This window comes from Dipodomys spectabilis, unplaced genomic scaffold, assembly GCF_019054845.1.
Source record: "Dipodomys spectabilis isolate Male_0828 unplaced genomic scaffold, ASM1905484v1 ptg000001l, whole genome shotgun sequence".
Classification (NCBI taxonomy): domain Eukaryota; kingdom Metazoa; phylum Chordata; class Mammalia; order Rodentia; family Heteromyidae; genus Dipodomys; species Dipodomys spectabilis.
In genome coordinates, this window is record NW_024870678.1 from 28,594,372 (window position 1) to 28,619,457 (window position 25,086).

A 25,086-nucleotide genomic window follows, 5' to 3' on the forward strand; every position below is an offset into this window, starting at 1 on the left:
TTGACTCAGACATATACTAGTTATTGCAAATAAGGGAAACCATGGGACCTATGTTTCTTTGGGCCTGGCTTACTTCACTTAATATAATTTTTTCCAAGCCTTTCCATTTCCTAACAAATGGGGCAATGTCATTCTTTCTGATGGAGGCATAGAATTCCATTGTGTATAGATACCACATTTTCTTGATCCATTCATCTACTGAGGGGCATCTGGGTTGGTTCCATATCTTAACTATAGTAAATAATGCTGCAATAAACATAGTTGTGCTGGTAGCTTTAGTATGGTCTTGTTTGTGATCATTTGGGTAAATACCCAAAAGTGGGATTGCTGGGTCATAGGGGAGCTCTATGTGGAGTCTTTTGAGGAACCTCCATACTGCTTTCCAAAGTGCTTGAACAAGTTTACACTCCCACAAACAATGTAGTAAGGTTCCCTTCTGTCCACATCCCCTCCAGCATCTGTTGTTATTAGAATTCTTGATTTTAGCCATTCTAACTGGAGTGAGGTGGTATCTCAATGTTGTTTTGATTTGCATTTCTTTTATAGCTAGAGAGGTTGAGCATTTCTTCATGTGTCTATTGGCCATCCTTCTTTCCTCTTCAGAGAAGTTTCTCTTTAAGTCTTTAGCCCACTTATTTATTGGGTAGCTGTTTCTTTGAAGATTTGTTGTTGGGGATTTAATTTTTTGAGTTCAAGGTATTTTTTAGATATGAGACCTTTGTCCGTTGTATGGCTAGTGAAGATCTTCTTCCAATCCGTGGGCTTTCTATTGATCTTGCTAGCTATGTCCTTTGCCATGCAGAAGCTCTGCAATTTTATGCAATCCTATTTGTCCAACATTTCTTTGATTTGTTGTGTTTCTGGGTCTCTATTAAGAAAATTTGGGCCTGTGCCAAGGAGACCTAGGGTTTCTCCTATTTGACTCCAAGGTCTTTGATCCATTTGGAGTTGATTCTGGTGCAGGGTGATATATAAGGATCTAGCTTTAGTTTTCTACAAGTAGTTAGCCAATTTTGCCAGCACCATTTACTGAAGAGGCTGTCTTTCTTCCATTCTATTTTTTTAGCTCCCTTATCAAAGATTAGATGGCTATAGGTCTGTAGGTTCATTTCTGGGTTTTCAATTCTATTCCATTGGTCCTGAGGTCTGTTCTTGTGCCAGTACCAAGCTGTTTTGATTACTATGGCTTTGTAGTAGAGTTTGAAATTTGGTATTGATATTCCTCCAGCACTGTTCTTTCTGTTGAGGATTGTTTTAGCTATTCGGGGTCTTTTATTGTTCCATATGAATTTTTGGATTGCCTCTTCTATTTTCTTAAGAATGAGGTTGGAATATTGATAGGTATCCCATTGAATTTGTAGATGGCTTTGGGAAGTGAGGATTCTTGCTTCCTCGCTTTCTTATCCTTCTCTCTAGACCCCACCCCACCCTTACAAAACTAAGGAGCATGAGGGAAGAAGTGTGTATTTACCAAATAAATACTTTCTAGGTCCTGGAATACAGCAGAGAATGGAACAGGTACCCTTAGTCCTCTGGAAATTTCATGTTCATGGCTTCACCCCTTCTCAAGGCCACCTTGGGGACCCCCATGACCTGCTTGCTAAAGTCTACCACCTTAGCTAACTTGGGTAAACCACATTGCTGCCATTATTGTGAGGAAATCCGGAGCTATTCAGTTACAGAAAGTCAGAGGTTAGAGCTTTGGTGGCTTTGGTTATTTGTTCCAGGAGCTCTCCCTGTTTTTGATCCTGCCCTGGAAGGGAATCTTCTTAATGATCTGCTCCTGAGTCTCCCTGGACCCAACACTGGCCTTAGGAAGAAGAAATCCAAAACATGGTTAGATTCCAGTTTTACCTTCATTGACTTTCTGGTCCAAAATACCACTTCCCCCGCTCCCCAGTGTCATCTGTGTTCATATTTCCTCTTTTTACTCTTACTAGTTTGCATTTAGATGTTTGCAGAAAGGATTCTTTAATTCTCTTTTCTTAGAAGTTCTTAACTTTCCCTATATCATGTATTCCTCTCCTCTCCTCCCCCCTGCCCCCGCCTCATCACCACACCTCCCCTTCTTTCTACCTCTTCTCTTTCCCCAGACTTGAGACGTCTCTTATCTTCATGGATGGTCCATATCCTCTTTATCATATCCTTATTGACAGATTCGGGCAGAATATTCATATTGACCTACTCTGAGTGGGCTCTTTTTATTATCCTTATGACTTATTAGAGGAACATAATTAGGGATGCTACTCAGCTGATGGCACTTGAGGATGCACTTGTGGTCTGGTTCATCACGAGCTCTTGCCACCAGTCATCCTGCCGAGGAGGAGGAAGTGGGCAGGGTCCTCTTAACTGCTGATGAAATATTTCAGGGAGATTAGGTTGATCTTAATTGTATAATCAGGGCATATGGGAAGAGTGGGTTCCCAGTATTTTAATCAGAAACATCTTTTGATTATAGAGAAGGGGGGAGGGAGGGATAGGGGGAGGGAAGAAACTAGTGCCCAAGAGGTGGGGTGATCAGAGATAAAAGCCAAGTTTTGCTCCTTGAATTCTATTAAGCTAATCAACCTGTTTTACTTATGTGAAAAGGGCCAGAGATACCCGAATAAAATGATAAAGGGAATGTGAGAAAAGGAAACTTCATTGAAAATAGCATGATCAAACACACTAAAAATGCTTAAAAGAAGGGAGTTTAGGAAGAGAAGTTTAAAGAAAAAAAGAGAGCTAATATAGGCGTGAATTCAATCCCAGAACATTATCTGTATCACACTGAAACTCTTTTATAAATTCATTTGTGCTAATAGAAGAGAAATAGCACAACAGATATCAGAAAGTAAGAATTCTCAACTCTTGTCTGAGCTTTAGGATTTACCACAGAACATTTAGAGATTTTGGAGGAACATTTGTCCATTTTCAGATGTGAAGATTTTCTTTTTTTCAAGAATGCAGTTGTGTTTCTGTTCTTCATTTGGGGACTGGGGGCGGGGGGGGGGGGGAGGCTTTCTGAAGTTTTCTTTTCTTTTTCTTTTTTTTTTTTTACCCCAGATTGTTCTAACCAGACATTTCTTATCATGTTGCTTCTTTTTACATCTTGCACAAAGGTTCTGGGAAGTTTTTGGTTTTCACCTTAAACATTACTCTGCTCTTGGCTCAAAGTATGCATTCAACTAGACTTTTGCAAGCATTAAGATGTACTTTTATTCTGACTTTTCAGTCATCGGATGATGTATTTCCTTTCTGGAAAACAGATGGTGAATTCAACATGGAGCTTTTCTTTTCTTTGGAGAAGCTGCTTGGGTGGGGATGGCATAATAAATATACTACAAAAGGACTGCTCTGTCAAAAGATCTGACATTACCTGAAGACAAAAGGCTCCTAACCACCGTGATGTGTTTTATCATAAAAGAAGCCACATATCTCTCCATGCTGGGTTATTTAATGACTGAGTCAGAAACAGCTTTTCCTTTATGCAAGGAAAATCATCATAATTAAGCTGTCCATTCTGAAAATGGTGGTTTTTCTTATTCTTTTTTTTTATAAAGGTAAAGCACATGTGTTTAAAAAACATTATTTTTTAAAAAGCCCAAGCGACTTATTAACCAACACAGGTGTTAGCATCATAAAAGTCACCCACCTCTTCTCTCCTGAGACTGCCAGGAATGAATTTTTTTCTTTCATTTCATATATAACATTATATATGTCTATGAAATATACAGTGTGTAATGTCAATATTATTTTTAGCATTTTATAGCTATCCAGAGGGTGTAGGGTCTTATATGAGGTTTACCTTCTTTAATGGCAAGTCTTTCTTTTTTTCCAGAAAGTACTTTTCCTTGGGGACCTCAGGTCCTGGCATGTAACATGTGGTTTAGGACTCTTCTCCTAGCACCTTGACTTTGTCTCCTGGTTGTTAATAGTTTTGTAGTACTTGGGATCAAACCCAGAGCCTTGCACAAGGCTGGGCAGGTGCGAAGGCAAGCACTCTACCAACCATTGTATCTCCAACCATTCCTGACTGTCACTTGAGGCTGGTTTCTTATTTTCTTACTTATACAAGAGTAGTCAGCCAACTCACTAATGGATGCTTTCTCTTTTCCTCAATGGATGCTAGGGGGTCACTCCCATCTCTGTAGGTGAACTGCAGATGTGTCAACAAGACACCTTGGCTAAAGTCTTCATTGTCTACCGGTTGCAGAGTTTATTGCTGCATTTCAAGTGTAAATGGTGTTATCTAGAATTCTCTAGAAATTTAAAGAGACAGATATATTTAACTTGACCTCTAAATAATAGTTAAAGCAAGGTCAGGCATAGTAATGTAATCACAGCTACTCAAAAGTAGGCAGAGATTGGGAGGATGGCAGTTCTAAGACAGCCCAGGCAAAAAGTTATCAGGATCCCTTCATAACAGGAAACTGGATGTGGTAGTGCACATCTGATATACCAATAATACAGGTACAGCATGTGTTTCTGTTACCCTTGAAGCCCTCTTGTAGTGTTGCACATTTAGAGATGTTCACTGTAATCTTGTCTTCTTGTTGAGATGTGTGATATTCTGTTACGTGTGAGCTGCAAAATATGTTCTTTATTAAACATGAACCGCCAGAGACATTTGCGCATGATGAAGTATCTAAGATATATGATTTCTCTTCAGTTAATTCCTCTTAGAAACACAGTAAATTAATCTTATTTTCTAAGAGTTTTTCTTCATCATTTTCAATTATTCTCGGCTAATTATATTTCCCATTTCTCTTGAAAAGAGAAAAAAAGAGTAAAAAACTGTCATTGGAGTTGGCATAACTAAATTTATGGTAAAGAAAACACTTGTTTTATCTCTTGAGTTTTCTTGTTCTATATTAAGGTTTACAAAGATATTAAAATTTGGAAGTCACGAACACTCTCAATCACTTATTAATCTCTTTTCTTCTTTGAAGAATACGTTTAGAGGCAGCGACGAGTTCGTGGTGGAAGTGTGGAGAAATTCCCTCTTACCTCGACCACTATATCTCATCCTGACAGACGTTCTTCGAATGCTGATGGTTATACAGAATGCTCAATTGATTCATTCTGACTGTTGGTTTTTAATTTTTTTTTAAACACAGAATTGACTCCAGAGGAGAGAGCCCAGAGGATTGCCAAAGCCATGCGCAAACAATCTTCTGAAGTGAAAGAGAAATGGGAGAGTCTAAATGCTGTCATCAGTAACTGGCAAAAGCAAGTGGACAAGGCATTGGAGAAGCTCAGAGACCTGCAGGGAGCGATGGACGACCTGGACGCAGACATGAAGGAGGCAGAGGCGGTGCGCAATGGCTGGAAGCCTGTGGGAGATTTGCTCATTGACTCGCTGCAGGATCACATTGAAAAGACCATGGTCAGCCCTCTTGCCTTTGACAGTTTCTATTGTATGTGCGTGTGTGCCAGTCCTGGGGCTTGAACTCAGGGCCTGGGTGTAATCACTGAGCTTTTGTGCTCAAGGCTAGCACTCTGCTACTTGAGCTGTTACAGCTCTACGTCTGGTGTTTTGGTGGTTCACTGGAGATGAGAGTCTCACAGAATTTCCTGTCCAGGATGGCTTTGAACCATGCTCCTCAGATCTCACTCTCCTCAGTAGATAAGAATACAGGCATGAGCCACCAGTGCCTAGCTACAATGGCTTTTTTTTTTTTTTAAAGAATGTTTTACTGCTAAATAGAACACCGTAAAGAGCCACACATGTAAATGGCCATCAGGGATTGTTATAAAGCCAACACTGTTACACCTTGTCATGACTCTAGGTCAGTAGACATAATAGAAGTTTTCCAGGTGTCACTCACTGTCACCAATTTGTTCCCCTAAAAAGGGAGCATTTTAAGGTAATCTACTTTTTAAAAATACTTAAAAAAATCCAACTATGTGTCCTAAACAATGTAGATTAGGTGTATCTGATACACACACACACACACACACACACACACACACACACACACACACACACACACACACACACACACACACGTATAATCCACTTTTAGTTTCAGAGAGTAGGGTAGTATATAAAATTGTATATTTGGTAGTCATGAATCATAGCTGAGGAAAAGCCAAGAAAAAATTCAAAGGACTTAGTCTGACTGTATCTGTCATGCATGGAATTTTTAGTGCAAAAGGTATATATCTTTTGTTCACAGACCTTGGATAACAGACCTTTTGTGTGCACAGGACTGAATAGGAGAGGGAAAGGAGATCTGAGAAATTCACTGAATACTTGGGTAAATTCCATAAGTAAATATATGAGTGAGAAGTCAGAAAAGTAATGGGAGCTAGCACAGAGGCTGTGTGCCAAGAACCGTTCTTAGCCAGCTTTATTCTCACACCAACCCAACAAGATAGGTATTATTACTGTGCCTGTATTACAAAGTTTTAAAAAATGAATATAATTGCTCAAGCACACACAGCTAGATGTAAATGGTAGAATATTTGTGATTTTTTTTCTATTCTTTGCAGAGAATTCCTTCATATGAATGAAATGAAACACATCTTTGACCAACTCTTTGAATTAAAGCTCTAAATGTTAAATGCATTTACATTTATTATTTTTTTTTTTTTACTAAGAGTATTGGTGTTTGCTATTTTTCAGTGTAAGTATCTATAGCTTCCCAGCTGCCTTTGAATTACGTAGGCCTCTTTTTACCATTCTAATATACTAAAAAAAAAAATTTCGAGTGGATATGAATTTAAGACAAGAGTCTGGAAACAGCCGTTAGTGTAGCTTCTTTGGAATTTGTAGAGTTGTTCTATCTTTATATTTAAAAAAAATTTTTTTTTATGTCCTAGGGCTTGAACTCAGGGCCTGGAGACTGTCCCTGAGCTTCTTTTGCTCAAGGCTAGCACTCTACCATTTGAGCCACTGACGGCCTTTTCTGTTTATGTGGTACTGAGGAATAAACCCATTGTTTCATGCATGCTAGGCAAGCACTCTACCACTAAGCCACATTCCTAGCCCTTAATGGAGGGGTTTAAACGCTGATGTACACAGTGACATACAAAATATAGTGTGTCCTACTGGACAGCCAACATGCATCTTGGTTGAAGCAGGAATTTACCCATCAGTTTATAATTCATGATAATGAGTATTCAGGAAAAAAAATTGAAAAACTACCTTGGAATTATTAGAGGCACAGAAGTTGAGGAGTTGTTAATCTTATTTAATTAAAGAAATTGCAAATCCTTTTTCAAATCTCTGCTGAAGTGGAAAGCTAGAAATAAATAACAATTAATATTTTAATTGAAAGGAATAAATTATGGATTAGAACATTATAAAGTCCTATTAGGGGGAAAGAAAATAAAAAGACAAATCACATTGAGCCTAACAAGCTCAAAGTCTGGGATATTTTTATATATCCCAGAGATATATCAAAGCAGGTTCCAAATCCTGTTGACGACTTAGGCAGGTAAAACTAAGTACTGATTATTGCTAAATATTATTAAATGTGTCAGAGTAACTGAAAACAAAATCTTTGGGGGTAATCAAATAATTTCAACTCTTAAAATTATCTTTAATTGTTCTCACTTTCAGAACATACACCTTCTGGCGGGAGACACTTGAGATTTACACCTGCCAACAGTCTGCCTGGCACCTTTGATGCCAGCAGATGTTTCTGTTTTTACAGCAAGGAGGGCCACATAGGCTCTTGCTCTCTTATCAAAACATGATAAATTGGTTCTTTCTTCCACAACACATAGCCTCTGAAACCACTTAAAACTCGCTCTCTTCCAATCCCCTTCGATTTGGAAGCTCTTCAAAAATCGAAAGATTAACTTTCTTGATAAAATCCAACTCTGTTGCCATAAAACACCTGACCATAAAAATGAAAAAAACCAAGCCCCAAAGACCTTGTTTGTCAAAGGTCTTTTTCTTTCATGTTCTCACCTGTGGCTTATAATAGGGAAATATTATATATTTTTAACCCCAGAGGAAATGTTTAAACTCCTTTATTGTTCCTTAAGATTTTTTTAAATCCTCTCCTGAAGTTACAACAATCTAATTGGAAAAATCAAATCAAATCAAATAAAATGTGTCCTCTTTTAAAATGGAAGTGGTTAGCACCACAGCTGCTTCCTCCCTCCCTCCCTCCCTCCCTCCTTCCCTCCCTTTCTTCCTTCCTTCCTTCCTTCCTTTCTTCCTTCCTTCCTTTCTTCCTTTCTCTTTCTCTCTTTCTCTTTCTCCCTTTCTCTCTTTCATCTTTCTCTCTTCCTTCCTTCCTTCCTTCCTTCCTTCCTTCCTTCCTTTCTTTCTTTCTTTCTTTCTTTCTTTCTTTCTTTCTTTCTTTCTTTCTTTCTTTCTTTCTTTCTTTCTTTCTTTCTTTCTTTCTTTCCCTTCCTTCCTTCTTTCTTTCCCTTCCTTCTTTCCTTCCTTCCTTCCTTCTTTCTTTCTTTCTTCCTTTTTTCTTTCTCTCTCTTCTTCCCTCCTTCCTTCCTTCCTTCCTTCCTTCCTTCCTTCCTTCCTTCCTTCCTTCCTTCCTTCCTTCCTTCCTTCCTTCTCTGCATTATCTCCTGTGCACTTCATGTAGCTCATGTGTGCACACTTTAGACTCAAGAATTGGAGCCTGAAATCCTGAACTACTGCATTAGTACATAAGGTACTGATGGTGGTAGTCAAGATGATGATGGCTAGTGATCGATAACAGCTACATTTTCTAGAATTTTCATCTGATTCAGAACATGAAGGAGGCGCACAATCATTTAAATGGCATTTCATTGTTATTTTTCTCTTTGCGTGTATAATTCAAACCTCTGGGTTTTGAGGGTGACTAGCTGGTTGTTCAGGAGGGCTCTGGAGAAGCCAGCTGTTGTTGAATGGGCAGCTCTACCTTCTGGCCCTTGAGCTGGCCTTGCATTGACCTTGGCAAAAAGGTAGACATACTAGCTTCTATTTTATTGCATTTTTTTCTAGTGACACTTTTTTTTTGGGGGGGGGTCTGTTTCTTCCAGGCATTTAGAGAAGAAATCGCACCAATCAACTTAAAAGTGAAAACAATGAATGATTTGTCTAGCCAGCTGTCTCCCCTTGACCTGCATCCCTCTCTAAAGATGTCTCGTCAGCTGGATGACCTTAATATTCGATGGAAACTTCTACAGGTATCAGCTTGGCTCCTTCCTAACAGGCTTGTCCCTCCAGAGCTCTGGGAAGCCCATCTCCAGAGACGTTCATTTCTGTCTGTTTAACCAGTCATATTTGGTAAAGACCTTTGCAAACAATGACGTCAGGGGCTCATATATTTATGAATATCAGCTCCAGTGTAATTTTGTATGGAAATTTCACAAACTAAAATAAGTCACAGTAGCAGGTCACTGAAACATTTTCCAATAGTGGCTTCATAAAGCTGGCATTTTTCTTTATTGTATATTTTTCCTTGCGGAAGCATAAGAAAACTTCCATCTTGTTTTCTTCTGATTATTGGTTGCTATATTCATGTTTAGGTGTCCTGTTTGGGTTTTTCCAGATAGCAAATTTATACTTTAGCTCCTAGATCTGAATGGCTCTAAGTCAGTTGTCTTCATAGCTCTAGACCTTATTCAGTTATTCCAGATTGAATAGAACCACCCCATGGGCAGTTCTCTTGAGATTCTTAGGTATGACAATTTGAAGGCCACTACCAATGCCAATCAAGAGTTTATGGCTGAGAGCAGGATGTGTGACTAACATCTCAGCACTCAGGAGTGTAAGCCAGATGGATCACAACTTTGAAGATCATAGGATCACAAGTTTGAAGTCAGCATAGTGTGCGTAGTGAGACCTCTCTCAAAAAAGCTAACCACTATCAACATCAAAAAGCATTCATGGTAGTGGAGCTCTGCCATATTCAGTAGCTACATCCAAGAACTCATAGTAAGCATACTTTTCCTCTGAGAATTAGTAAGGAGATTTTAGTAGAAGATTGAAAAAATTAATATTTTTGGTTCTTACTTCTATAGTAGATTGAAAAGGTAACATGAGTGTGTGATATGGTATTTGGCAGTCTTCCTTATCCTGGAAAAGAAGTGTTCTTGATCTAGGATGAGTTAAGCAAATCACTTTTTTTTGGGGGGGGGGGGGGTCCGGTCATGGGGCCTGAACTCTGGGCCTGGGCGCTGTCCCTCAGCTCTTCAGCTCAAGGCTAGCTCTCTACCACTTGAGCCACAGCACCGCTTCCAGCTTTTTTCTTTTTGCTTATGTGGTGCTGAGGAATCGAACCCAGGGCCTCATGCATGCAAGGTAAGCTCTCTACCACTGAGCCACCTTCCCAGCCCAAGTACATCTCTTAAATGTATATGTGCTCACAGAAATGTTTCATCTTTTTTTTTTAACGTTGCATCGTTTTTCTAATTCGTTGTCTTTCCATCATCTTCATGTAAGGATTCCAGCGGTCCATCCTCATCCACTTGCCTTCTCTTTTTGTTATCACCGTCTCCAAAGACTAAAAGTCAGGGAGTAAGTTACATTCAAAAGAGAACATTAGGTCTGTCTGTCTGTCATCTTACCTATCATTCTGGTGATTGCTGGAGCTCAGATAGCAGGTTAGATGAGAAGTGGGGAACTTGGTTAAATTTCAGGAATAGCACCTTCTTTACTCATAAAGCATGGCATTTGAATTTTTCTTTGTCTTAATGAATAAAGTGCATTCCCATGCAATTTTAGCAGCTAGCTAGGAGAAACCACAGCTGCCCAGATCTTGTCTGTCTGTCTCTCTCTCTTTCATTTATCTTCTTCATCATCACCTGCCTTCCATGTATCATTTAAAATTTTTTTTCCTTAGAGCATCCTAGGCTTCTTTCACCTGCTTGGGTAGCACATTTTACCATTTCCCTTACCAGAGAGATGAGTAGCTGCTGATCTCATGAGCATAGGCTGACTTAAGCTGCTGCTTAAGTCAGGAAGGGTAGTTGTAACCATTAGGGGGTAAATTCTATCTCTAGATGACCAGATAGGAAGCATAGTGCTGTCACTCACTAGTTCTGTGTCCTTGGCTACCTTCTTACGTCTCCATTTCTTTATTGATAAAATAGCAACAGGAATGATATTTAGCCAGCATGGCTACAGTGACAATTAAGAGTTTATTTTTATGAGCTGTTTAGAAGAATGTCTGTATCTCCATACATTACTTGGTGCTATAAGTTGAAAACCAACATATGACATGGATACCAGGGGAGAGAAGTCTAGACAAGCAGCAGTATCTTAGGGCCATACCCTCATTTGTTGTCAGACTTTGAATCAAGGGTATTATTAAAGTCATTGTGTTGAAATCAAGTCATTGAATGTGTGTGCAGGTTTCCGTGGATGATCGTCTTAAGCAGCTTCAGGAGGCCTATCAAGATTTCGGACCAGCTTCTCAGCATTTTCTCTCCAGTGAGTAGGGTAAACGACGGAACTTATTGACTGATAACATAGCCTTTCACTTTTACCCAAGGGGACATTGTCTTTACCTTTCTTAATATAGTCACCTATAGTAGATAGGACGCATTAACAATAATAATAGTATTGGTTATTATTTGTTAATTACAGTTTTTCAATCGCCAGCTTGTTTCGATAGCTAATATGACATTCCACCCGAGTTTGGTTGTATAAAGATTTTGATCTTTTCCGTAGGCACTTTATATTTTAATATATATTTTTAAAGGCATTTATATTTTAATAGTTTAATTTTTCTTCGAAGAATGTGCTTTTGTGTTAAAGATGTACCTGCAGCTTTTAAGGCTAGAAAAAGAATAGAGAGCTTTCCACAAATGTTTCCATGAGGAAATTTGAGTGTATGAATATAATCGCCATCATATTTGCTTTTCCTTCTAGACTAGCATTGCGGATTGAGGTTTGCACAAACGTAGGTTTTTTTTTTTTTTAATGCACTATTCTCCAGTTGGAACTTTTAATTTTGTGTACACTGTATGACCTCTTGAATAATTTAAGGTCCTATTTTATTTATTATTCACTGCTGAGGATACTAAAGAAAGTAGGATTTAAGAGTCTCTCAGATTGAGTTTAAATATTCATTCTGCCTTTTACCAGGCCTGTGAATTTCTGAAAGTTAATTTCTTGGTCTTAAACATACCTTAATACCTATTTCCTCAGATGGCCTTGGGAACTTGGTGGAAAAATTTGTCAAGTTACACAAAGCACCCAGCCTGGATCTTGGCACACATACTTCCAGCAAATATTTTTTCTTTTTCTTTCATTTCCTTTGGCAAATATATGTAAGACAGCAATTTGCTTAATCTAATTCAATTTGAGTAAAGTTTAAAATTTAGGACAAAGTGTACTTCTCAGTTATAACTTCTTTGTAACTGTAATCATAGGGAAAGCGTAGTATTTTATCTTACAGCTAAGTTCTTGATTACATTCTTGGTTTTCTCTTAATCTTTTTGTCACTGTTGATGAACTGCTTTACCTGAATGAAAGATCAAGGTCCCCCTCCCCCCACTCATGTTTCCAAGAATTCTAATAAGAGAATTTTAATCAATCATCCTTCATGCTGCTCCACGCTACACTCTAACATACACCCATCGTTAGTTTTTCAAACTTGAACCCTTAGGCAATCCATCTTTGAACGATGAAGAATCCTTTCTGGAATACCATTTACTGGGCAAAATTTTTGTTGTTTTATTTTTTTAATTTGTAAGTACTAGGGTTTGAATGCAGGACCATGAGCTTGCTAGAAAGGAGCTTTGCCACTTGAGCCATGCTACTAGATCTTCTTGCTTTAATTGTCTTTTGAATAGGGTCTCATACTTTTTTTTTTTTGGTCCAGTTGTGAGGCCTGGACACTGTCCCTCAGCTCTTCAGCTCAAGGCTAGCACTTGAGCCACAGCGCCATTTCTGGCTTTTTTTTTTTCTTTTTGCTTATATGGTGCTGAAGAATCGAACCCAGGGCCTCAGGCATGCAAGGCAAGCGCTCTACCACTGAGCCAACTTCCCAGCCCCATTGAATAGGGTCTCATACTTTTGTCCATGGCTGGTCTTAGACTGTGATCCTACTACTTAGGCCTCCAACATGAGTGGAATTATAGACTTGGACCGACCAAGTTCAGCTTATAGAATAAGATGGGGTTCTCACAAACTATTTTTACCTGAGCTGGCCTTGAACTGGTATCTTCCTGATTGCCTTCCAAGTAGCTGGGATTACACACATGTGCTCCCACTGGTTACCCCAGGGAGTATGTTTTCGTGTTGATACCATTATTGTTGAAATAAATAGGACTTTAGTGTTCTTATTACACTTTGAGTCCTCCCATTTCTTACACTTAATTTTATAGAATGTGAAACTAGACAGTAAGACCAAATTAAAGAACTTTCAAAATAATTGAGACTCTCTTTACAGTTCTAATGTTCACTTATCTATTAATATGGGTGAAACGCTGCATTTTCCCCTAACAGCCACTCTCGCATTATAGAAATCAGTTCTTATTCTTCAAGAAATGGAGTATTGTAAAATTAATGAACATTTGGTGAAACTCAAGCACATGGTCTTTTATATGGTCCAAGAAAGTTGAGGTTATTCAGATCAAAATAATGATCAACATGAATGGGGAATTGTAAATGAAATCCCAATTAGTAAATGTAATAATTGTTATTCTTTGCTGCTTAGAAATTTTGGCTTTATTTTATTTCTTGGACTCTAGCCATGGTTATAAAAGAAGTCTGTTTAGTTAGGCACAAAAGAAGAATTGACCCATTAGCCTAGTGCCAACAATGAAATGAGGTGGTCTCTAATGAGAAATATAATTTACTTCGTGCCTCATTTGGGGAAGGATTGAACTTAGAGTCTCAGAGTTGCTAGATAATCTCTCCTACTTGAATCATGTCTCTCTTCCTTTTGCTTTTTTTGTGGTGGTGGGGGTGCTTGAATTCATGGCTGGACACTGTCCATGAGTATTTTTGCTCGTAATCTACCACTTTGAGCCACAGAGCCATTTCCAGCTTTTTTATGGTAATTAATTGGAGATAAAGAATCTCATGAACTTTTCTGCTACTTGGGTAGACTTTGAACCACAATCCTCAGATCTCAGCCTCCTAAGTAGCTAGGATTATAGAAGTGAGCCACCACTTTGGAGTTGAAAACTGACTGAACTACTATTCTGAAGATTCAGCCATTAATCCTATCTGAGCTCTGTATTTATTTACTAACAATCACTTTTTACAATCTTATTTTAGTTCTATGCATTTAATTTCTTCTCTATCAAATGGAACTTGAATGTGTGTTATGTTGTCAGCTTTTAAAGCCAAAGATATATTTGGCAGTGGTTAACAAAGTTTACAAAGCCACACATTTGTATGATATCAAAATAACATGAAATTCAGAAAAAAAGAATTATTGATGACAGCTGACTATGGAAAGGTCTAGTAATATTTGGTCTAATAATAATATTTTACACCTTTTTACTTAGGTCAGTTAGCAGAATTCCTCTAGTCACATGTGGTACCCTTAAATAAGTCTTAAAATAAGTGACTTACTGTAGGAATGGTATGCTTTTTATTAATAAGTAATTGGTATTGTGAAAATTAAATACCTCAATAAAAAATATAAAATCTCAACCATGGTAATTTCTACTGCCAACATAAGACTATTCTCGGTGGATTTCAAAAGATACTTCTGCATAGCTGATGGGCCCTACTCTGTACAATCTCTTATCTGTGCCATTTTATTTTTTTCTGTTTTCATGAAATTTAATTTAATTAGTACTCTCTGTGTTCAGTAGCTACTCCTGTGAATATGACATACTATAAAAATATTACTAGTGATCTGCAAATTCAGTCTTGAGAAATGTAGTTTTTAATCTGGATTTTAGAATCTGTAGGGTTCTGTTTCCAGATGGCACTAAGTCTCCTGTTGTGTTGATGATAAATCAAAACCAAACCAAAACAAAACCCTGTTCTTTATAAAGTATTTATATCAAAAGGTTCGGTTAGCATTTGGCATTAGAAATAGAATCTGGGTTGTTTCTTTCCTTACTTCAAATGAATCTTTAAAGCCATTCTAGTTGGCCCTGGTATGTGTCATCATCAAGAGGAGTCTACATCCAAGGCCAGAGTGGCCTGGCTGGATTTGCTGTAAAGGTGCTCAGTTGTTTTACGTGAAGGTGGAAGGCTTCTGGGTTACCAGCATTTCTAATCATCTGCTTCTGTCTCCTCAGCCTCAGTGCAGCTGCCATGGCAAAGATCCATTTCACATAACAAAGTGCCCTATTACATCAAGTAAGTTGATTTTTAATTCTCTCTTCTGATACCAACAAGAAGAACTTCTATTCATAACTTATAAGCCCCTCATAGCTTTTAAAAGTGGAATTCAGCCGGGCGCCAGTGGCTCACACCTGTAATCCCAGCTACTCAGGAAGCTGAGATCTGAGGATCACAGTTCGAAGCCACCTGAGGCAGAAATGTCCCCGTGAAACTCTTATCTCGAATTAACCACTCAGAAACCAAAAGTGGAGCTGTAGCTCAACTGGTAGAGCACTAGCCTTGAGTACAAAGAGGCTCAAGGACAGTGCCCAGGTCCTGAGTTCAAGCATCATAACTGACAAAAAAAAAAGTGGCCGGGCTGGGAAGGTGGCTCAGTGGTAGAGCGCTTGCCTTGCATGCCTGAGGCCCTGGGTTCGATTCCTCAGCACCACATAAGCAAAAAGATAAAAGCCAGAAGTGGCACTGTGGCTCAAGTGGTAGAGCGCTAGCCTTGAGCTGAAGAGCTGAGGGACAGCGCCCAGGCCCAATGTTCAGGCCCCACAACCGGACCCCCCCCCCAAAAAAAAGGGGAATTCATTCCTCTTATATGAAGGAAAAACGATGTATGTAGTTGGAATGATAATTGCCATTGATGAATTTTTCTTTGTTTTTGGGAGATTGTATCTACATAATTAATTCACAGTCATTATCAGTTTTGTGGTCTACTTAGCTTCTCCCTTCTGCATAGTTTTTCTTCTTCATATGTAACACTTTATAAATTATGTGTCATTTTACATGGCATCTTATTAGTGTTTTATTCTTGGCTTAATCTTTGTATTGTCATAGGACAGAATGATACAATACTACTTCTCCAAGTTCTTGAAGTGTTACTTAGTCCATCTCTTGATTTACCACTTAATAAGAGTCATGGTTGACCATGTTTCATGTATAAGGAGAGATGTCATAATTATGAGAGTGTACACCTATTGTCAGGAGACAGCTTTGTCTTAGATAAGCTGTGTCACTGCAGGCAAATTGAGTTAATATCCCTATGCTTCCCTCCCTAAGTATTTCTTTACCTCCCTCTCTCACTCATTCCCTCTTTCTTTTCTAGTACTGGTGTTTGAACTTGGGGCTTCATGCAATGCAGGTGCTCTACAACTTGAGCTAGTTGTTTCTGAATTAGAATTTTTCTCTATGCTTGCCCCAGCCTGGAATGTTACTCTTTTCATGCTTTCTTTTGTCATTGGGTAACAGGCATTTAACACTAGGCTCAATCATTGTGCTTCCACATAGATAGTCATTGGTTGAGATGGAATCTCATGAACTTCAGTGCCCTGGTTGGCTTTGAACGATGATCCTTTGATCTTCACCTCCCAAATGCTATGGTTATAGGCTTGAGCCACCATATCTAGCTAGTCTTTTCTTATGAATCTGTTCTTAAACTCTTAAAAAAACGGTTGCCAAAATATTTACCAAATATAATAAGCAGGATGTCTTTCATATATTACAGTTTTATATTTTATTATGTACAATATTCAGTATATTGGGTTGAGAGGAATTTGAGAGCGAATTATCAGACCAGTTGATTGGTATCCAATTTGTGAAAGCACAAATGGAAAGGAGTCAGAGGCTGGGGAAATTGGTATCTTATTCAAATCTAACACCTTTAAATTTTTTTTACAGTTTTACTCCAAGTAATAACAACAATAATAATGATAGTATTAAAGAAATTTAATTTGCTTGTGCAAATATTGACTTAAACTGAATACTAGTTTAGATATATATCTGATGTAGGATAATATCTCTCTCCCCAGTGATGCCTACATCTAATCCTTAGAACCTGTGAATATATTAGTTTGCATAACAAGGGAAAATCAAATTTGCAAACCACTGAACCTTAAAGTATGAAGATTATTCTGAGAGATCCAGTGTAACTACAGGGGGCAAGAGTGGGGGCAGGAGAAAGGAACAGATGCGGTGAGGGATTTAAAGATGCTACGACACTGTCTTTGAAGATGGAGGGAAAGAATCACAGTGCTGAGAAAGCAGAGGTATAAAAGGCCAGGAGATGGGATTCCTGTAGCCCATCCGAGGGCTACAAACTTGATTTCAGCCCGGCGAGACTTTTATGCAGAAGCAGTAGGATATGCACCTGTGGACTGTACAAATTCTAGAAGTCCATGCAGATTAGCTGGAGATAATTAGTTGACTGAATTGACCTGTTGTCCTGTATAAGCTGATATTTTTAAATGGGTAGACTAGATCTAGTAATGATTTTTGGCTTTACTACATGAAAATGTTAAATCTCTTGCTCAGTTATGTTTCAGTGATGGTTTTTATTTAATTTGGGAGTTTTAAAAGCCTGTTTTTAATGCCAACTCTAAAAGGATTTTCATTAATTCTGCATCAATTATATATGCATATATGTATATGCATATATATATATATGTGAATAGCTGGGAATTAGATAATCTAAGTCAGAATAGCTCTAGTTTATAATGCTTATCATTGTGGCAGACCCTGATTGGGTTGTAGTCTTGCTTAATGTACAAGTTCTTTTGAGGCTGATTGGTTGTTCATGTGACATCTCATTGACTAAACCTAACCAGCATTTGAGGAAAAAAATATATGGATGATATAATAATTAGTAGTTTCATTGATGACATTTAGGGCAGAAACATCCTAAACTATGCTCTGTATCCTTAGTAAAATATTACATTTTTCCTAAATATATATAGTTTTGCTGTTAAGTGTCTTAAAACACATTTACTAGAACATTTTTTCCTGTTTTTATAAAACTTTCTTAACCAAGACGTTTACTATTTGCTCTGTTGTACAACTTTTATATGCAATTTCCTCATTTAAAAAAAAAAAATGGAACATACAACTTGAGAAGTAGAGATTCAAAAGCCAGCATTTCCTATGAAGAACAGTTATGAAAACAAAAGCTAATTCCCAGCCAAACTAATGAGCTACTCAATAATAAATGAAAATGCTTTTAATACACACTTTTTTTGCATGGCTGCACAAATGAATAAAAGAGAAATGTCATGTATTTGGCATTTCTTGGGGGTAAACTAAAATGTACTAATCAAGTAGAAAGAGTAGATGTTCCCAAATTTTCAATGTTAAAGTACATATTAGTTATATATATAGAGAGAGTGTATTTTATATATAAGTAGACACTATATTTATACATATACTATATTTATACATATATTTATACATATACTATATTTATACATATATACATATATTTATACATATACTATATTTATACATACATTTATATAATGTATATATCAAGAAAACTGGAAAGAACAAGGACAAATTTTCTTTCCCATTACAGTTTTATAGATTTCGTTTAAATAGACTTTGATGCTTCCTCATGTATTTCTAAGTAATCATGCATGCTAAGTAATTCTTTGCTTTCTTTATATTATCTTTAAGTGGTTGTATGAAGGAGTTTCCATTTAGCAAAGCAGTCTATGAATACAATGCATCTTTATCAACGTCTCCCCTTTCTACATTCTCACCCAGCCTTCCCTGACCAACCCCCCAATGTACGCTATACATTGGATTTTTTTTTTACTACATTCTTCCCATCTTCTTTTCTAAATATCTTAAAGTATACTATGGTAAATTGTTTCTAAAGAATAATAGAATATCAGTCTGAATTGTAATAGTACATATGGCAGGTATCTCTCTTATTTCTTTTATTTCTGTCGGTTGTGGGGCTTGAACGCTGGGCTTGGGCGCTGTCCCTCAGCTCTTCAGCTCAAGGCCAGCACTCTACCGCTTGAGCTACAGCATCACTTGTGGTTTTCTAGTTGTTTATTGGAGATAAGAGTCTCACGGACTTTCCTACCTGGACTGGCTTTGAACAGCGATCCTCAGATCTCAGCCTCCTGAGTAGTTGGATTACAGGCCTGAGCCACCGGCACCTAGCTCTCTTATTTCTTACTGTCTGTGTTAATCAGATTTCTGTCACAATAACAAATACTGAGCAGTATTGATTTGGGCTCACCAAGTGTAGAGGTTCCAATCCCTGAGTGGTTGGTTGGTTGCTTTGGGGTCTGTGGCTAGGTTCAGCAATCCTGGTGGGAGCATGAAAAGGCAGAACCTTTCATTGCGTAGTCGGGAAGCAATAGAGAAGAGAAAGGATTCTGGGCTCACAGTCTCCTTGAATACCATGCTCCACATACCCATCTTCCATTGGGATGGATATCTTAAAGGTTCCAAGCTTCCCAACAGCACCAGCATTGCCACCTGTGCCAACACACAGGTATTTAGGGAATGGTAGGCAGTCAGACTACAGCAACACCTTAAGTTGAAACTTACCTTTATGTTGTGTTTACTGGCTGTAAGGAAGACTTTCTAAACGTGATCTACTTGGTTTCTTCTACCATTGTCCAATGGCAGCTCATTATGCTCTGAGTTTAGAAGTTCGCTTCTGCTGTCTTTGTTATGTATAAAAATCTACCACGGAAGCTTGGCCTCATCTGTTGTAAAAGTTTGCTCACACGTTTGTGTTTTGTATAGATTGTTCCTTTCCTCAGCTGATAGTGACTCTCTTCAGGCAGTTTGGGTGGTAAAAGGAATGACTGGTAAAAGTTTAGTGTTGAGCTTTTCCTCATATGCCACATTAATCGTGTAAAACACATTGATTTTTATTTTTCCCCTGAACTTTGTCTAATATGCCACATTAATCATGTAAAACACATTGCTTTTCATTTTTCTCCAGAAAATAATATAGCAGTAAATACATAGTGGTAATGGTGAATGATGATGGTCACTGAAATAAATTACATTTTTAAGCACTCACTTCCCAGGCACTGTGCAATTTCTTATACATAGCCCAGTGAAGAATAGAAATAAGCATTACCTTTGTTGACAGTAACTAACAAATGCATCAATAAATAATCATAATGTACACAGAGAGCCAACTTGAGATGACACCGCCAGTAATTGGAAAATCCAGAGTTTGAACCCAGGGATTTAGCTTTCCAGGAACTCTTTCCAACTATGCGGACCTAAAATTATTTCATCAAAGAAATTTTGGGTCGGATGAATATTGTATTTAAGAAGCAGAAGAAACATAGGGAAAGAATGTACCAGCATCCTTTATTTCATACTAAAGACTAATTACCATTTATTATACATGATTACCATTTATTATGTGCCTCATGCATCTCTTGTATTCTGTGCCTTTTCTTAGATCCCACACTGCCTTTTTGTAGACCTCTCCAAAGGCTATCCTGTGTTTGTGTGGTTAAGGACATGACACATGGTAATAGACTAAGGTGTTTTCTCTATTTAAGAGAATATTGTTCTCCACAGTCTTGTCAGGAAAATCATTGCAGGAATTTTGAGATGTGAAGATGGACAAAACAGTAGAGTCCCCTTTCATCCTTCCCCTTCCTCGCTGGGGATTTCTGTTGGTGGCTGGATTTCTATTTATGTGGAAGATAGCTCACAGATCCCATGCATCTTTACCTAGAGATAGTTGTCTATAAATCCAGCCTGTTGGTGAGCCATATACTATTTAAGAGGACCTAGAAGGCAACTTAGGAAGGATGGTTCTCCTTTCTTTCCCACTCTTTTCTAAACTCCAAGGACCTTATTTCTCAAAACCAGCTTTCCTATTGGTACACATGCCTATCGTTAACAGGTTCATTTCTGGGTTTTCCTCCAGAATGTGAAGTACAGACAGATGTTTATACTTTGTAGAGCCCTAAGTACCATGTTCAATCTCATAGCTTTCATGTGGACATTAGTCATCTCTGATTAGATATAGAACCTGGGTAGCAACGTTGTTTCAAAATGACATTCCTCAAAATTCTAAGATGTTGAGGAGAGGAAACCAATGCTTCTCAACCTCATTGCCTTTCGTTTTCTCTACTTGTTTAAATTTCTCTGTTGTTAATTCTACACAGCCATTTTTTTTTTCTTTTAGAACCTCTCCTTACCTCCCAGGGTTACCATTTACCTGGCCTTATTCTCCACTAATGCTAGGGAAATAAAATAGGGTTATCAATGAAATCCTGGAGGGAGATGTGTTTTATTTATGGCCATCACATAGTGCATACCAACTAACTGTAGTTGGTAAGACAAAAAAAAAATTAGTGCATTTTGTTTTGTTTTGTAGTCCTGTTAGGTAAATGCTCTGCCACTAAGTTACAACCCCAACTATTGGTTTGATGAGGACGGTTCTCAGAATACAGCTCAGGCTGACCTTACACTTGCTATGTTGCTCAAATTGTCATTGAACTTGTGATCCCCCTGTCTCTGCCTTCTGAGTGCTTGGAATACAGGCATGTGGTACACCATTCCCATCTGATGCACGTTTCTTTAGAAGGATTTGGGAGTTAGCGTCGGGGATATAAATGAAATAATCCTCCCTTGAGTAAGGGCAGAGAGGAAATGTAGCAGTGGGGAATCCAAATAATACAGACTTAACAGCAAGGTCACTGCCAGCAAAGGCACGTAGGGGTACCCCAACAACAACAATTAACACAAGGCACTCTGTCTTTAAAGGTTATTGAAAATTTATTCTAGAATAAAGTAATTCCATAGTAAAGATACAATTAGCAGTGAAAGATGAGTGCATTTTTCTCTGAAAGGCTTCCTTCAGCAGTCTTCATTTCTCTCTTCCTCCTTATGGAGAAGAGGAATGACATTCTTCATTTCTATCTTGCAGTGGAGAACCCATGGTACACACGTAAGTCCCTTTCCAGAGGTAGAACTTGTGTTTTTGCTTTTAGTGGTGAAGAAATAAGTGACCCAGGCACTGGTGGCTTGTGCACTTAATCCTAGCTACTCAGGAAGCTGAAGATCTTGGTTAGAAGACATCCTGGGCAGGAAAGTCCCTGAGACACTTATATCTAATAAACTATCAAAAAGCTGGAAGTCGATCTGTGGCTTAAGTGGTAGAGCATTATCTTTGAGTAAAAGAAGCTCCGGGAGTTGGAGAGGGGAAGGGAAAAAACAAAATGTTGAAATAGGGATACAGGTTAACCCATTGTAACAATGAGATGTACAAGACACTGTTGAACAATGAACTTCACAATTTAGGCTGGGGAGAGTAAGTTGTGGAAGTGGGAGGGAAGGGATGGTAGGGGAAAAACAAAGGAGGAGGCAGCAATGCTGGATAAGAAATGTACTCATTAACTTGCTTATGTAACTATAACCCCTCTGTACAGTATTTTCACAAATATATATATATATATATATATATATATATATATATATATATATATATATATATATGTAAGCTCAGGGATAGTGACCAGGCCCAGAACCAACACAAAAGAGGAGGAAGAGAGGGACTGTAGGAGGCACGGAGGGAGGAAGAAAGGAAGGAGGGAATAAAGAAAATGTACTAGAGAGTCTAAGAAACTGTCTACAACTCAATCTTTATTGAAAATAAATATTTAAAACTTACTAGGCAAACTGAGCGGATAGGAGGAATGAGCAAAATTGCTCAATGAGGGAATATAAGCGCTTTGGGCATACTAAACTTCTACACTTGGAGGCATTGTTAGACAGATGAGCTGCCTTCTCTTAATGGAAAACTGAACAGCAGACATCCTGTCCCGAGTGGCCAGCACCCAGGAAACATAACAGAATGAGATAGGTGGTGGTATACAGAATATACAACTTGATTGTAAAGCTATTTGTGAAAAAAGGATAAAGGGTGATAGTTAAGGTGTGTGTTTACACACGCACTCGCGTGCACGGATGTGTATTTATGTTTTGCAGAAAATAGTACTGTAGCAGGGTTGACATGTGGGACAAGAGTTTTTAAAGAAAACATTTGGAAGAATTGGCTGTTGATAAGAGTCTGACAACTTCTCAGATAAAAAGGGGAGAGGAAGACAGGCAGAAGAAGGAAAAGCACTGATTAGGGAGTTGGATGATGAGGTCCTAATCTACTGGTTTAAATGTGAAATGAAATGACATGAGAAAAGGCAGGGAAGGAAGCTGCTTTTGGTGTGGGAATGAGAAGGCACTTATTGCCCTGGAGTTTGAGAAGCAAGTTTATTAAGGAAGGGAGCACTGTTACCCGTTTTAAATCAGATAGTTAAAGTAAAATCAGTCTGTCTGGTGAGTGATTTGCTCCAGTTGTGTTCTTCTACAGCTGCTTAGGTTCAGAAAATGCAAGTGATTGAACTGATCAAGTCCTGGGATTCGCCCAGGGAGGAGAGAAGCAAGCAAGATGAGGTTGTTTTGATTGTAATGATGGACTACAGGCTGAAATTTGGACAGAGTCATCAAGAAATATTTTCAAAGCCTTCATTTTTGCAAATATATTTCCATAATCAGGAGTTTAGGCTTAAGTAGCCATCTGTGTTCAATTTCTATTTCTGCTATTTGCATATGCTCTTGGGTAAGTGATCTAAATCCCCTCTGCCCTAGTCTCCTTCAAGTATAAAATACTGGTAACATTTTCGCCTAAACCATAACACTAAATGGTAACACTGTAGTTGGATGGAGGCTGATCTTAAAGAAAGGGAGGATTTACACATAGAAAGTACAGCTGGAACTCTAGAATGATGGGATGTTACCATCCATAGTGACCATTATAGGACCTCATACAGTGTGTTGTATTTCACGTCTCACTACAAAGAAGTAGTGTTCTCTTTCTATGATTGTCTTACCCTAAAAGCACTATGTCGCTTTTCTCACATTTGTTATTTTTTTAATTAACTCATTCACCTTTACTTTTTGTTCTTATATTTATAATTGGAATGACAAGATTAATAGCAAGCTTTCGAAAATCTAGTTCCAAGCATAAAATTGGGTAGATAGTAAGAAGTAAGGATATTTGGCTACTTGTCACCTTTTGGATAAGCAGAATGCCTTCTGAAAATCTTTTTTTTTGGGGGGGGGGGGCGGGTCTGGTCGTGGGGCTTGAACTCTGTGCCTGGGCGCTGTCCCTCAGCTCTTCAGCTCAAGGCTAGCGCTCTACCACTTAAGCCACAGCGTCACTTCCGGCTTTTTTCTTTTTGCTTATGTAGTGCTGAGAAATCAAACCCAGGGCCTCAAGCATGCAAGGCAAGCGCTCTACCACTGAGCCACCTAGCCCCCTTCTGAAAATCTTTTAAGTTTTCAGAAAATTTTTTTTAAAAAGCAACTCCTATAATGAGGACAAATGGGCTTCAAAAATATATTTCCCATAGCAGTTGTTTGCCTAGAAGTCAAAAGTCATCAAAAGCACCTGGAGTTGGGTTCCTCACCTGACTCCAGTGTTAGGATGTGACATTTTGGAGTTTTAACTATTGGTGTATGGTGCCATTCTATTTGTGTATTGCTTTGTATGGCTTATCAGAGTATATCCTCCTAAATAAAAACAGGGGTATAAACTATTAGCCTAGCTGTGTAATATTCCATTAAAGCCTACAAAGTGTAGGGACAATACATTACCTCAGGAAGGCCACTGAAGAGTAAAGGAAAACTTTTTTTAAAACAAATTTCCTTTTATTATTATTAGTAGTAGTATTGCTGGCAGTAGTAGTAGTAGTAGAAATAGAAGTAGTAGACGTATCTTTAAGTACTTATACAAAGGAGTTTCCGTCCAGCATGTCAAATTGTGAGTACAATGCATCTTGATCACTGTGACCCTTCTGTCATTCTCCCGAGTCTCAATCCTATCCATCCCTTCTCTTTTCTTGGTTCATTTTCACCTGTGTACACTGAATATTATGACTGCATTCCACTACTCTTCCTCTCTCCATCTATCTCTGCTCCCCCCCTTCATTTCATGCCTTTCCCCCTCAATATATATCCTGGCTTCCTGGTATTCATTTTGATAAACTGTTAAGTTAGTAGTTCAAAGGAGTTACCACATGAGAATCCTCCCCCTCCACATATCATATTTTAGTATATAAATTGGTCTATATGTGTATATGGCATAAAAG

The 25,086-nt window shown here is 38.3% G+C and overlaps 1 protein-coding gene across 3 annotated transcripts in view; it reads left to right on the forward strand.

Annotated features, from left to right (window-relative positions):
- The window catches only part of Utrn (utrophin), a 425,153-nt gene that overhangs the window by 326,622 nt on the left and 73,445 nt on the right, over positions 1 to 25,086 (forward strand). For all 3 annotated transcript variants that reach the window (XM_042693071.1, XM_042692992.1, XM_042693156.1), the window contains 4 exons: positions 5,100 to 5,368; positions 8,965 to 9,111; positions 11,281 to 11,359; positions 15,139 to 15,199. In XM_042693071.1, the coding sequence (XP_042549005.1) occupies positions 5,100 to 5,368; positions 8,965 to 9,111; positions 11,281 to 11,359; positions 15,139 to 15,199 (556 nt within the window). The remainder of the gene's footprint in view (positions 1 to 5,099; positions 5,369 to 8,964; positions 9,112 to 11,280; positions 11,360 to 15,138; positions 15,200 to 25,086) is intronic.